The sequence below is a fragment of the Eleutherodactylus coqui genome, chromosome 1 (assembly GCF_035609145.1).
Source record: "Eleutherodactylus coqui strain aEleCoq1 chromosome 1, aEleCoq1.hap1, whole genome shotgun sequence".
Lineage (NCBI taxonomy): Eukaryota > Metazoa > Chordata > Amphibia > Anura > Eleutherodactylidae > Eleutherodactylus > Eleutherodactylus coqui.
Genome location: NC_089837.1, coordinates 24,224,964 through 24,238,154, shown reverse-complemented (window position 1 = coordinate 24,238,154; position 13,191 = coordinate 24,224,964). Strand labels below are relative to the sequence as shown.

Genomic DNA, 13,191 nt, shown 5'->3' with positions numbered 1-13,191 from the left:
TCGGTTGATAAATTTTTCAGAGGTACACTTGTACTCTTGGAGAAGGGACATCAAAGAAATAGAAGATCATTTGGTCACATTAATCAGTAATGTAGATTATATACAAATTAATAAAAAGATGAAAGAAAATCTAAATAAAATGGAAGAAGCCATCTTAAATGTGAAAAGAAATAAACTGCAGCGGGATGAAACAGATTATCAAGCAAAGGAAGTTTATAATTGGAAAAGGAAATATAGAAACACCAGATCCATATTGAAAAACAAACCACGCTACAGAAAACATAGTAAAGTAACCTTCTCCACTACTGACACTGAGGATTATGCAACTGAGAAAGATTCCTCTAGTTGCACAACGTCTAGTCCCGATTCAATAACGCAACCAAACCGCAGAAATAAATACCAACAACAAAAAAACAAAGTAGGTTATCCACAAGTCCGGAGGTATCCAGACAGGAGAAAAAGACACTAGGGAACAATGTTATAGTGCTATCCCCATTAATAATTTCGGACAGTCAATTAAAAATCTTAGAAAAAGGATTGAGCTTTGCACCAAAAAACAACCTCAATGTTTTTGAAACAATAATAGACATCAATCGCTTTATAAGATCTCTCACTGTAAAGAGACATGTCCATATAAAAAAAGAACTAGGATATGATGAAAAACAATCAAGTGTGGAATGGGTTATGAAAAATGACTACGTGGGAAAAAAAATAAAAGAAATCATAGCCTTAATGGATTTGACAGATCTTGAAAAAGAAAGTGGTTATACACGTGAAATACAACAGCAAGAAATAAATAAAGTGGATTTCAGGATCTCAAATCCAAAGTTCTATCCTATTGAATCTAGATCTGATCATATGAGTGATTTTCAGTTTGTGCTAGAGCAAGAACTTCTGGATTTAAAAAGGAAAGAAGAAAAAATTGCAAAGAATAAAGATAACCTAACATCTAAAGAAAGAAAGGAATTAAAGGCACTAACTGATAATGGAAACATAACCATGAAAAAATCAGATAAGGGAGGTAACATTATAATAATGGACTCTGCATTTTATGCCGGTCAAATTAATAAAATCTTGACCAATGAGACTGTTTATAAGAAAATGGAAGTGGATCCAACGGATGAATGTTTGAAAGAATTGAAAAATCTTGTATCAAAAGGTCTCAATATGGGCGTGCTGGACGACAGAGAAGCCAATTTTTTGGTTCCGGAAAATCCAACTATGGCTGTCATCTATGGACTACCTAAAGTCCACAAACAAATTTTTCCTCCTCCCTTCCGACCTATAGTAGCAGGGATCGGCTCACCCTGTGAGCGTCTTAGTTCGTGGGTGGACCGATCCCTGCAGGCTTTGGTCGGGAGGGTACCTGGATATTTACGTGATAGTAAAATGGTTATACAGCAATTAGAAAAATTCAGGTAGAATCTTGATTCATGTTGGATTGTATGTGATGTAGTCGATTTATATTCGAGCATACGCACCATGCGGCCCTGCTGGCTGTCAAACATCATTTAGATTTTCACAGCAATTATACAATGGAATTGAAAGAATTCATTTTATTATCTATTGAATTTCTTCTTACACATAATTTGTCTGTGTTCGACAGTAAATATTATTTACAGATATCGGGAGCACCTATGGGCTCTCGTTTCTCACCAACTATTGCAAATTTAACAATGAGTTTTTGGGAAACTAAATTCATTTTTTGTTATGATAATCCATTTAGGGACCGCATGGTGTGGTATGCTCGTTATATTGATGATATTATCATTATTTGGACAAAAAAAGCACAGGAGGATATGAACATCACCTTGAAAGAGTTTGGGGCTTATATTAATAAAAACAGGTATAATCTGAAATTTACCAGCGAATGGAAAGAAAATATTGTATCCTTCTTGGACCTAACTATAATAGGATCTAATGTGAATGGGAAAATCAGTTTCAAACCCTTTAGAAAGGAAACTGCAGGTAAAACAATATTGCATGCACGAAGTGCACATCCACAGCATGTGATTAATGCTATACCAATGGGAGAAATGATTAGAGCTAAGAGGTCTTGCTCTTCAGATCAAGATTATAAAAGAACTGAAGTTGAAATAACTAACAGATTGAAAGAAAGAGGATATAAAAAAAGTCTCCTTGAGAAAGCATCCCGAAAAATGGAAAAAAAAAAACATAGAAATCAATTGTTAGAAGATCCATATAACAAAAATAGAAGTGGAGACAATCCATTAGTGTTCTCCACAAGGTTCAGTGAACAGTTTTATAACATCAAAAAAATATTTGTGAAATATTTGCCTGTACTAAACCAAGATAGAATAACTAGAGACATTCTAGGTAGGGGGGTAAGAGTAGTAGCTGAAAGAAGCAGAAATCTATATGACACGCTATCTCCTAGTTCCTTCTCCTCTAAAATAATCAGTACCAACAAAACCTGGTTAACACATAATGGATTTGTAAAATGTGGAAGTGTAAAATGTAGTACATGCAAATATGCACAAAAATGTAATAGTTTCTGTGATAGTTCTGGGGAAAAACATTTCCAGATAAAGGGATACATGAATTGCAATTCCTTTAACATAATCTATATGATAATGCGCACAGAATGTAAACTCATGTATATAGGTTGTACCATACGTAAACTACGGACGCGCATGACAGAACATATTAGAAATGTGGAAAAGGGTAATAAACAGCATTCAGGAGTAGCGAAACACTTCATAGAAGTCCATGGTGGGAGTATGAAAAATCTGATATATTTTGGGATAGAAAGGATAACTAAGCAAAGAAAACACAAAGTGGATCGCTCAGCAGTACTCAAACGAGAAGGTTATTGGATACTTACTTTAAATACCAGGCAACCAGAGTGGTTAAATATAAAAACAGATCTATTATACCTGTATTGAGGCTGTTTGTAAATTTTTGATTATAAATAGAGATGAGCGAGCACCAAAATGCTCGGGTGCTCGTTACTCGGGACGAAATTATCGCGATGCTCGAGGGTTCGTTTCGAGTAACGAACCCCATTGAAGTCAATGGGCGACTCCAGCATTTTTGTATATCGCCGATGCTCGCTAAGGTTTTCATTTGTGAAAATCGGGGCAATTCAAGAAAGTGATGGGAACGACACAGCAACGGATAGGGCAGGCGAGGGGCTACATGTTGGGCTGCATCTCAAGTTCCCAGGTCCCAGTATTAAGCCACAATAGCAGCAAGAGTGGGCCCCACACTGTCAGCATAAAGATCGTTCTCCTCTGCCATAGCTGTAACTGCTGTGGCAGAGAAGAACGATGTTAGCCCATTGAATTCAATGGAGCCGGCAATACAGCAGGTTCCACTGAAAGCAATGGGCTGCCGGCGAGCGCAGGATGAATTGTCGGGAAGGGCTTAAATATATAAGCCCTTCCCTGCAATTCATCCAGAAATGTGTAAAAATAAAAATATATACCGTATATACCGGCGTATAAGGCGACGGGGCGTATAAGACGACCCCCCAACTGTCACCTTATACGCCGGGAATACAGCGGAGCAAAGAATAAAAATCATTACTCACTTCCCCCGGCGTTCTGTGGCGCTGCTGCAGGCTGTCGCTCCCTCCTGGTCCCCAGCAGAGCATTGCTTTCTGGACGCAGGGCTTGAAATCCCCACCTCCAGAAAACACACGTGCCTTCAGCCAATCACAGCCAATGACAATGTGTGTTAGCTAATCACAGTAGCTTTCTGGAGGCGGGGATTTCAAGCCCTGCGTCCAGAAAGCAATGCTCTACCAGGGACTAGGAGGGAGCGACATCCTGCAGCAGCGCCGCAGAATGCCGGGGGAGGTGAGTAATGATTTTTATTCTTTGCTCCGCTGTATTCTCGGCGTATAAGGTGACAGTTAGGGGGTCGTCTTATACGCCCCGTCGCCTTATACGCCGGTATATACAGTATATATTTTTATTGTAACACATTTCTGGATGAATTGCAGGGAAGAGCTTATATATTTAAGCCCTTCCCGACAATTCATCCCGCGATCGCCGGCAGCCCATTGCTTTCAGTGGAATCTGCTGTATTGCCGGCTCCATTGAATTCAATGGGCAAACATCGTTCTTCTCTGCCACAGCTGTTACAGCTGTGGCAGAGAAGAATGATTTGTCTTCTATATGTTCTCAATGGGGTCGGCGCTGCTGCCGCCGGCCCCATTGAGCGCATATAGAGAAGAGAACAGGAATCTCAGATCGCACATAGGTGCGATCTGCGATTTCTATGGCCTAAGAAGGACCGTTGGGGTTCTTGAAGCCTAAAATACTCCTAACGCTCTCCCTATAGCAGCTCCGGCATCAACAACACTTTCCCTAAACTATGTCAGAATGCATCTGTGGCGAGCCACGGGCGGGCAGATTTTAATACTCGGGTGACACCTAATCTCGCCAGCCACTCACTGCAGGGGGGTGGTATAGGGCTTGAACGTCGCAGGGGGAAGTTGTAATGCCTTCCCTGTCTTTCTATTGGCCAGAAAAGTGTGCAAATTTCTCAGGGAAGAAAATGAAAGTAACCCGAACATCTCGTGGTACTCGTTACGAGTAACGAGCATCTGGAACACGCTAATACTCGAACGAGTATCAAGCTCGGATGAGTACGTTCGCTCATCTCTAATTATAAACTAATATAATGATAAGTGCATCACACACTAGAAGGCTAATAATATGTTAAAATTTTGATGGGTCTCCTCACATGCAGTCCACACGTAGTTTATACACTATCAAAAATATGGTTATAGTGTGTTTAATACTTAGCCATCATTAAATAAAATATCCATTTATATTATATAAACATGGAAATGACTCAGTCAAAAGAGATTCTAGGACTTTTTTATTTCCAATAGATCTCTATGCGATTACAGTACGATAACATTGCGGTTATGACATGATAAACATATAAACATCAAAAAATAAATATTTACTTATATATCATGATATTAAGATGGTTTCAGAATAAATTCTAAGAATTGTCGTTTTCATGCGGTTTTCATGCGATTACATTACAGTTATAGTACAATAGGCGTCAAACCAGCTGGAGTAAATGTTTTTCTAAGAACTGAATCACGAAAATATTTTTAGAAAGAATTCTGAACATTTTCCCTCTCCTGCGTTTCTCATGCGATTATATTGCAATTATATTGCGGTTCTAAAATAATATGCATGCAATTAGTAGTGAATAAATGTCTTCTTACGAATTAGATATTAAAGGGGTTGTCCCACGAAAGCAAGTGGGTCTAAACACTTCTGTATGGCCATATTAATGCACTTTATAATGTACATTGTGCATTAATTATGAGCCATACAGAAGTTATAAGAAATTTTTCACTTACCTGCTCCGTTGCTAGCGTCCTCGTCTCCATGGTGCCGTCTAATTTTCAGCGTCTAAGCTCCAAATTAGACGCGCTTGCGCAGTCCGGGTCTACTTCTTTTCTGAATGGGGCCGCTCGTGCCGGAGATCAGCTCCGTGTAGCTCCGCCCCGTCACGTGCCGATTCCAGCCAATCAGGAGGCTGGAATCGGCAATGGACCGCACAGAAGCCCTGCGGTCCACCGAGGGAGAAGATCCCGGCGGCCATCTTCAACCGGTAAGTAAGAAGTCACCGGAGCGTGGGGATTCAGGTAAGCGCTGTGCGTTTTTTTTTTTAAGTCCCTGCATCGGGTTTGTCTCGCGCCGAACGGGGGGGCTGTTGAAAAAAAAAAAACCTGTTTCGGCGCGGGACAACCCCTTTAAGATAGTTCATACACAGTAAAAATTTCATAATGTGTTTTCAGTCACAACCAATGAAGAATAGATATTATAGTATAATTTAAAAAGGATTTTTTGGTGCATAATATGATTGTATTAATGAAAGGTCTATAAGTGCCACAAGGGTTTTGTATTTGATATATAATGATCTGCAAGGGTTAATTACTTAGTAAGGTTTAAGCGGCAGGTTCTGAGGGAGGAGAACCAGTAGCAAACCAGATGTAATGAAGGAGTTAATACATCAGGTATTTGGAATCAGTAGTAATTGTTTTTAACCTATAAATCAGTAAACTATGCAACATACATTGAGGTGAACAAGGCACTACGCCAAAACGCATTCTTGTTGTACCATGTACCTGATTGTACAAGCTTAAGATGAAAATAAAGCAAAGAAAATTAATCTAACGTGTCCGGATCCCCATGTATCCACTGTCATGTGAACAAGCCATAGGACCGAATGGCAGAACGGATTTAATTTGAATTTTCTCTGCACACACAGACTACAAGCACCGCAAACACCTAAGGGAGGTGAGATAACTTCTTATTACTGCAAGAAAGACTGTACTCTTGGTACACTTATTTTTGGGGCCCACGCCTACACTATTATCCAACTAATTTTTCCGGCCTTCGCCTACGCTCATTGTACTCCAATGTTTCAGAGGTTGGCCTATACTATTACTACAGAAATTTTACTGGGGTCTGCCTGCCTATACTTCTGCTACAAGAAAGTTACAGGGGTCTGCCTATACTGCTGCCACTGAAATGTTACAGGGGTCTGCCTATACTGCTGCCACAAGGATGTTACTGGGGGTCTGCGTATACTTCTGCCACGTAAATTTTACAGGGGTTTGCCTATACTGCTGCCACAAGGATGTTACTGGGGTCTGTCTATACTGCTGCCACTTAAATTTTACAGGGGTTTGCCTATACTGCTGCCACAAGGATGTTACTGGGGTCTGCCTTTACTTCTGCTACAGAAATGTTACTGGGATCTGTCTATAGTGTTACTACAGAAATGTTACAGGGGTCTACCTATACTGTTACTACAGATATGTTACTGGGGTCTGTCTATACTGTTACTACTGAAATGTTACAAATACTGGGCTCTGCCTATACTGCTGCTACTGAAATGTTACAGGGGTCTGCATATACTGCTGCTACACAAATGTTACAGGGGTCTGCCTTTACTGCTGCTATAGAAATGTTACAGGGGTCTGCCAATACTGCTGTTACATAAATGTTACTAGGGGGTCTCCGTATACTTCTGCTACTAAAATGTTACTGGGGTCTGCCTATACTTCTGGCACGTAAATGTTACAGGGGTCTGCCTATACTTCTGTTACAGAAATGTTACAGGCGTCTGCCTCTACTTCTGCTAATGAAATGTTACTGTCTATACTGTTACTACAGAAATGTTACTGGGGTCTCCCTAGACTTCTGCAACATAACTGTTACTGGGGTCAGCTTATACCTTTACTACATGAATATTACAGGGGTCTGTGTATACTATGGGTGCACTAAGTCTTCCCATCGCAGTGTTCTTCCTATCTGGCCCCCAAAAAAACCCAGACTGACTAGGGCATGGGTTTGGACCGAGGCCAACATGTATTTTTTCTCACGTTACCACAGCTGTCCGGGGCACTTGCAATGGGATTTCTTTATGTACAATCTGTGGGTTTCTGGGAGCCACCCATGCTGTGGGTGCACACAGACTTGCCATAGCAGAGTTGTACCTGCCTGACAATTTAAAAAAAAACCCAGACTGACTAGGGCATGGAGTGTGGGCCGAAGCCAACATCTATTTTCTCTCACGTTACCTCAACTATCCGGGGCACTGCAAGGGGATTTCTTTATGTACTGTCTGTGGGTTCCTGGGAGCCACCCATGCCTTGGGTGCGCACAGATTTCCCATAGAGGTGTTTTACCTGTCTGTCCCCAAAACACTGACAGACTTGGGTAGGGTGCAGAGTGCAGATGGTTTCCCCCTTGCGTTGTCGATGAGGTATCTGACACCCAAACAGAATGAGTAGTGTGTGGACATATGGATGCCCCATTGCTATGTCACTCACAGCACCTTGGGCCACACAAGATGTTTGCTGGGACAGAGGCTGACCCAGGGCCTGCTCACATACTTCCCACAACGAGTATTGCTGCATTGTGGAGATGTGTAGAACTGCTGGGCTGGTAGCTGAGTCCACTTTATGCCCACGTTTGCAGCTCCATACGGAGGTGGCACAGGATTGGAATGAAGATCGAACGTCAATCTATTATCAATTCTCAACAGCATTGTGGGCTATCGCCCACACTTTCAAAGAGGGTCGCTGCCTGGCCCTGCCAACCCTCTGCAGTGTGTGCCTCCGGTTCCTCCTCATGGCAGACGCACTTATAAATAGACATGAGGGTGGTGTGGCTATGAAGCCAGCGTGTGGCATGAGGGCAGCTGAAGGCTGCGCAGGGGCACTTTTGTGTGCGCTGCGGACGCAGGGTCATGCGCGCGCTTGGGGGGGGGGGGGTTAGGCAGCATGTAACCCTGGAGAAGAGGCAGCGGTGTGTCCCGCAGGCAGTGATTGTGCTTGGTTAGAGGTAGTGTGGTGCTTAGCTAAGGTGTGCCTTCCTAATGCGGGTTTGTCCGAAGTAAAAATTGTTGGGGGGGGGGCACTCTTGCCGCTATTGTGGCTTAATAGGGAGACCTGGGAACCTGAGATGCAGCCCTGCATGTTGACCCTGGCCTGCCCTATCCGTTTATTTGTCGTTTCCATCACTTTCGTAGGTTTTCCAGATTTTCACAAATGAAAATCTTAGTGGAGCATGGGTCATATAAAAAAATGCTCGAGTCGCCCATTGACTTCAATGGGGTTCGTTACTCGAAACGAACTCTCGAGCATCGCGGAAAGTTTGACTCGAGCAACGAGCAACCGAGCATTTTGGTGCTCGCTCATCTCCAATGATAACTTTATTCTCTGAGTCAGCACGATTCCGGCGATACCAATCTCACACCAAAAAGTTGGGTTCAGAGAAGTAAGGCCAGATTTAAATCTTCTTTGTAGGTTCCACTTCTAGCATAAAACCTGGTATGAAGATGACAGTCAAAATGTCAGAAGCTGTATAGACCTCATTATAGTCAATGGGTTTTCTTCAGCGCCGTTGGGGTCCAGTATGTACCAAGTCTGGTGGTTCCAGTATTTTCGTTGCTTGGCTCTGAATATGGACACTGGATTCACGAGTACAAATGTGAATGTGCTGTAATGGCTTTATTGTGACTGGGAACAACAAGCTCATGTATACATGAGTTCAAGTGGAAGAGTGATTCAAATGGCACGGGCACTCCCAGAGCTCTTCAGGTATGTCCTCACTGGAAAATCCACAGTATTTACGGTTGCAGCACAGCACAGATGAAACTTAAGCAAATCTCGAAAAAATTGCACGGGATCCACAACAGAATTGACTTGTGGTACAGATTTTAAATCGGCAGCATGTCAATTTGTAAAGTGAAGGGTGTAATCCACTGGGAACATCCACTGCTCTATTGACATTCACAGAGCAAAGTGGGAAATCTGCAGCATTTCCACAACAAAATCTGCACCATTAGGGCGCTATAGATTTCTAGCAGATACACTGCAGTTTTGGACCCATACCTGGTGTTCATGGCCCGATACCCAAAATACAGCAAACATAGTAAAATTACAGTGATTTGCTGCTTTTTTCCATAGTTTCTGTCTTAGACACTCATTTCTTTGTTTTTCTAATGAGCTAAACATCATACATTTCTGCAAGTCATGTTATTTTCTGACCTCACAACATTTCTCCATCTAATATCACATCCGGAATTGCCGGTTCAAAATCCACAACACATTAAAATAGTAGCAAATAGAGATGAGCGAGCGTACTCGTCCGAGCTTGATGCTCGTTCGAGTATTAGGGTACTCGAGATGCTCATTACTCGAGACGAGCACCACGCAGTGTTCGAGTCACTTCCATTTTCTTCAAAGAAAAGTTTGCGCCACTTTCTGGCCAATAGAAACACAAGGAAGGCATTACAACTTCCTCCTGTGAAGTTCCAGCCCTATCCCACCCCCTGCAGTGAGTGGCTGGGGAGATCAGGTGACACCCGAGTATATAAACTGGGGCCGGCCGCGGATCACCACAGATGCACGCTGAGAGACATTAGGGAAAATGCCGTCCTGCTGTAGCTGCTATAGGGAGAGTGTTAGGTGTTATTTTAGTCTTCAAGAACCCCAACGGTCCTTCTTAGGGCCACATCTGACCGTGTGCAGTACTGTTGAGGCTGCTTTTAGCAGTTTTGCACATTTTTTTTTTGTATATCGGGCGTGCAGACCATAGCATCCTCAGTCTGCAGTCATTTTACTGAGTATAGGGGCAGTACTGGTGAGGCAGGGACAGTGGTACAGGGAAAGAGATATACTGGCTATATAGGCAGTGGGCTTTTTCAAAAAAATTTTTAAAAAAACCCTTGGGCTGCCTGTGACCGTGTTCAGTTTACTGCGTGTCTGCTGGGGGTAGTAGTCGCTCACTTATTACCCAGCTAGGTGTTACTGCAGCCTTGCGCATAATTTTTTCTGGCTGCACTGTGCTTTCAATAACCACAGTCATCCTCCAACAGGGAAATCCATATACAGGCTATATAGGCAGTGGGCTTTTTCCCAAAAATTGGAAAAAAAATACTATATTTGGGCTGCCTGTGACCGTCTTCAGTTTACTGTGTGTGTGCTGGGGGTAATAGTCGCTCATTATTACCCAGCTAAGCCTGTGACCGTCTACAGTTTACTGCGTGTCTGCTGGGGATAGTAGTCACTCATTAATTCCATAGACTGCTACTATTACTGAAATGGAACTAATACTGTGCTCCCCCTATACTGCTGCTTTGGAATTGTTACTGGGGTCTGTTTTGACTGCTACTATTACTGAAATGGGCGGTTGGGCAGCATGTTACCCAGGAGAAGTGGCAGCGGAGTGTCATGCAGGCAGTGATTGTGCTTTGTTGGAGGTAGTGTGGTGCTTAGCTAAGGTATGCCTTGCTAATGAGGGTTTTTCAGAAGTAAAAATTGTTGGGAGGGGGGGGGCACTCTTGCTGCTATTGTGGCTTAATAGTGGGACCTGGGAACTTGAGATGCAGCTCAACATGTAGCCCCTCGCCTGCCCTATCTGTTTCTGTGTCGTTCCCATCACTTTCTTGAATTTCCCAGATTTTCCCAAATGAAAACCTTAGCAGAGCATAGGTCCCATACAAAAATGCTTGGGTCGCCAATTGACTTCAATGGGGTTCGTTACGCGAAACGAACCCTCGAGCATCGCGGAAAGCTCGACTCGAGTAACGAGCACCCGAGCATTTTGGTGCTCGCTCATCTCAAGTAGCAAATCCATATGGAAATTGACCTACTGTGCAGATTTTAAGGATAAATATCATCCTTTTTTAATTAATTCCAAGCAGTTAGAGAATTTCTATTTTTTGAATCTGTTTTTAGATCCTGATTGTAGTTTTTTTTATTCAGTGGTGTATATGTGACTATGGAGGTGAATATCTTTCCTTAGATGCATGTAACAGCATTTAGAGATATGCTTTACAGCAGCTTCATGGGCCATTCCCACAATGCACAGGAGGGGACACATTGATTTGTATGGAAACTGTTGTAGACATGCTCTGTGACCTGCAGAGGTCATTGTGCAGGGAGGGGGAGGAGATAGTCACAGCTTATCATCTATTGTGAATAGTGGGTCCTGTATTATCTACATATAGGTGTTACCTCCCCTGTGATGTTAGTTCAATGACTGCTGCATAGCTTTCTCTACAGATCAGGAAGTGTCAGACTAATATTAGGCTCTGTAGTCAGTGTGACAAATGCAGAATTTTAGGAAGTTTTTAAAAATATTGATTGTGACTGAAAATTAAAATCTCCCAAAATATCCGCAGCATATCTATCTATCATTTGCAATGAATAGGGTGAAATCCACGGCAAGTGAGTGATAAAAAAGTATTCTAAAGCACAACAAGTGTAGGATATCCAGCTGTGCACTACAGTATAAGTTTATCCTAATAGCACCCTATTTCTATCTAACCCACAAACACTCACAGAACTGCAAATTTTACTAACTTCGATTTGAGTTTATATTCCTCTACAGTACATATACAAGGCTAATATCCCATTCCTAATTATTAGAAGACTGTCTCCACCAGAGCTTTGGGGTCACCACATCTTCTCCTCAAGAAGTGGATCATATTGGAGACCTGAATCCGTAGCTTAGCCGTCATATAGATGAGATAGATGGCATGGAGGGTGGAAAAAACCTGCCAAAGAAAGTAAAGTACCAGATAGCTGAATATATCAGACCAGTATGTAGTCTGGTCAGTAAAGATATAGGCAGCGGCATAGAAAATGGAAAATCCAGCAAACTTCATTGTCTTGTAATAAGTATCCAGATGACTTGTTGTATTCCTTCTGGATCTCATTCGACTCACGTGATGGTAAAGATAGATAAGGAGCAGGGCTGAGGAACTGAAGTAAATGAGGGAGGGTAAAGTTTTCAAAAATATAATCTCTGAGACCCCCATGAGGAGATTATCATATGTGTCCTGAGTTGAGTTGTGAGAGCTTCCAAGAGAAAACATCAAGCAATAGACCAAAGAGTAGCTGACAGCCACTATCACAGACACCACAATGAGGTGGGAGACTCTGTTCAGCACAAGGATCTTCATCCATAAGAAGAAGGCATTCTGAAAGGTGGAGATCTTGAAGAAGAAGACGGCAGAGAGTAACGTGGACAACCAGATTTCAGAGTAGATGGAAGTAAATTGAAGAAACGTAAGTAGCATATAGAACAAGGATCCTGGTGTATAGAGGTATGTATCCCAAATTATATTCAGCAGACATGAGACCTGGAAGACCATCCTGGAAATTCCAAGGGAGGTGATAATTTTGTCTGTTGTGGACACCGGTCTTCCTTTCTTCCACTCGGAGATGTTCACAGCTACAATAAATACATTGATGAGAAATCCGGCCAGGAACAAAAGTCCTACTGCCCAGACAAGGATATGATTTTCTATTGTTTCGGAAGGGGCAGCCATTGATCTCTCTATTTAGTATCCCGCTCTCATGAAAGCTTATGCCGGCCACTGGTGAGCTAGCGACCGACAGCTGATAATATAATGTGGAAAACAAGTGGAGATGCAAACGACTGCAGCTAATTATATGTATGCAAACAATTCAAAGGGTAGAAATTTTACTTAGCTGGGCTGGGAATGTCAAATGCAGCAGATGTGAGTTTCTCAAATGTAAAGGAGATGAATTTGGAAGATGCAGTTATAATAATAATAATATAAAAATGTTTATTTGTATAACGCCAACTTATCCCGCAGCGCTTTCAAGCAAGGGATAAATGCAAAACAATACAATAATTACAATGTGAAGTA

General features: G+C 42.2%; 1 protein-coding gene across 1 annotated transcript; it reads right to left on the bottom strand.

The window, feature by feature from the left end:
* Positions 1-11,937: 11,937 nt before the first annotated feature.
* Positions 11,938-12,846, bottom strand: LOC136608065 (taste receptor type 2 member 4-like). Its single transcript, XM_066589086.1, has one exon. It carries the CDS (start codon positions 12,844-12,846, stop codon positions 11,938-11,940), a length of 909 nt encoding a protein of 302 aa, XP_066445183.1.
* Positions 12,847-13,191: the final 345 nt, after the last annotated feature.

Excerpts from the sequence above, each read along its gene's own strand:
- LOC136608065 (XM_066589086.1), bottom strand. The coding sequence starts at position 12,846 with ATGGCTGCCCCTTCCGAAACAATAGAAAATCATATCCTTGTCTGGGCA.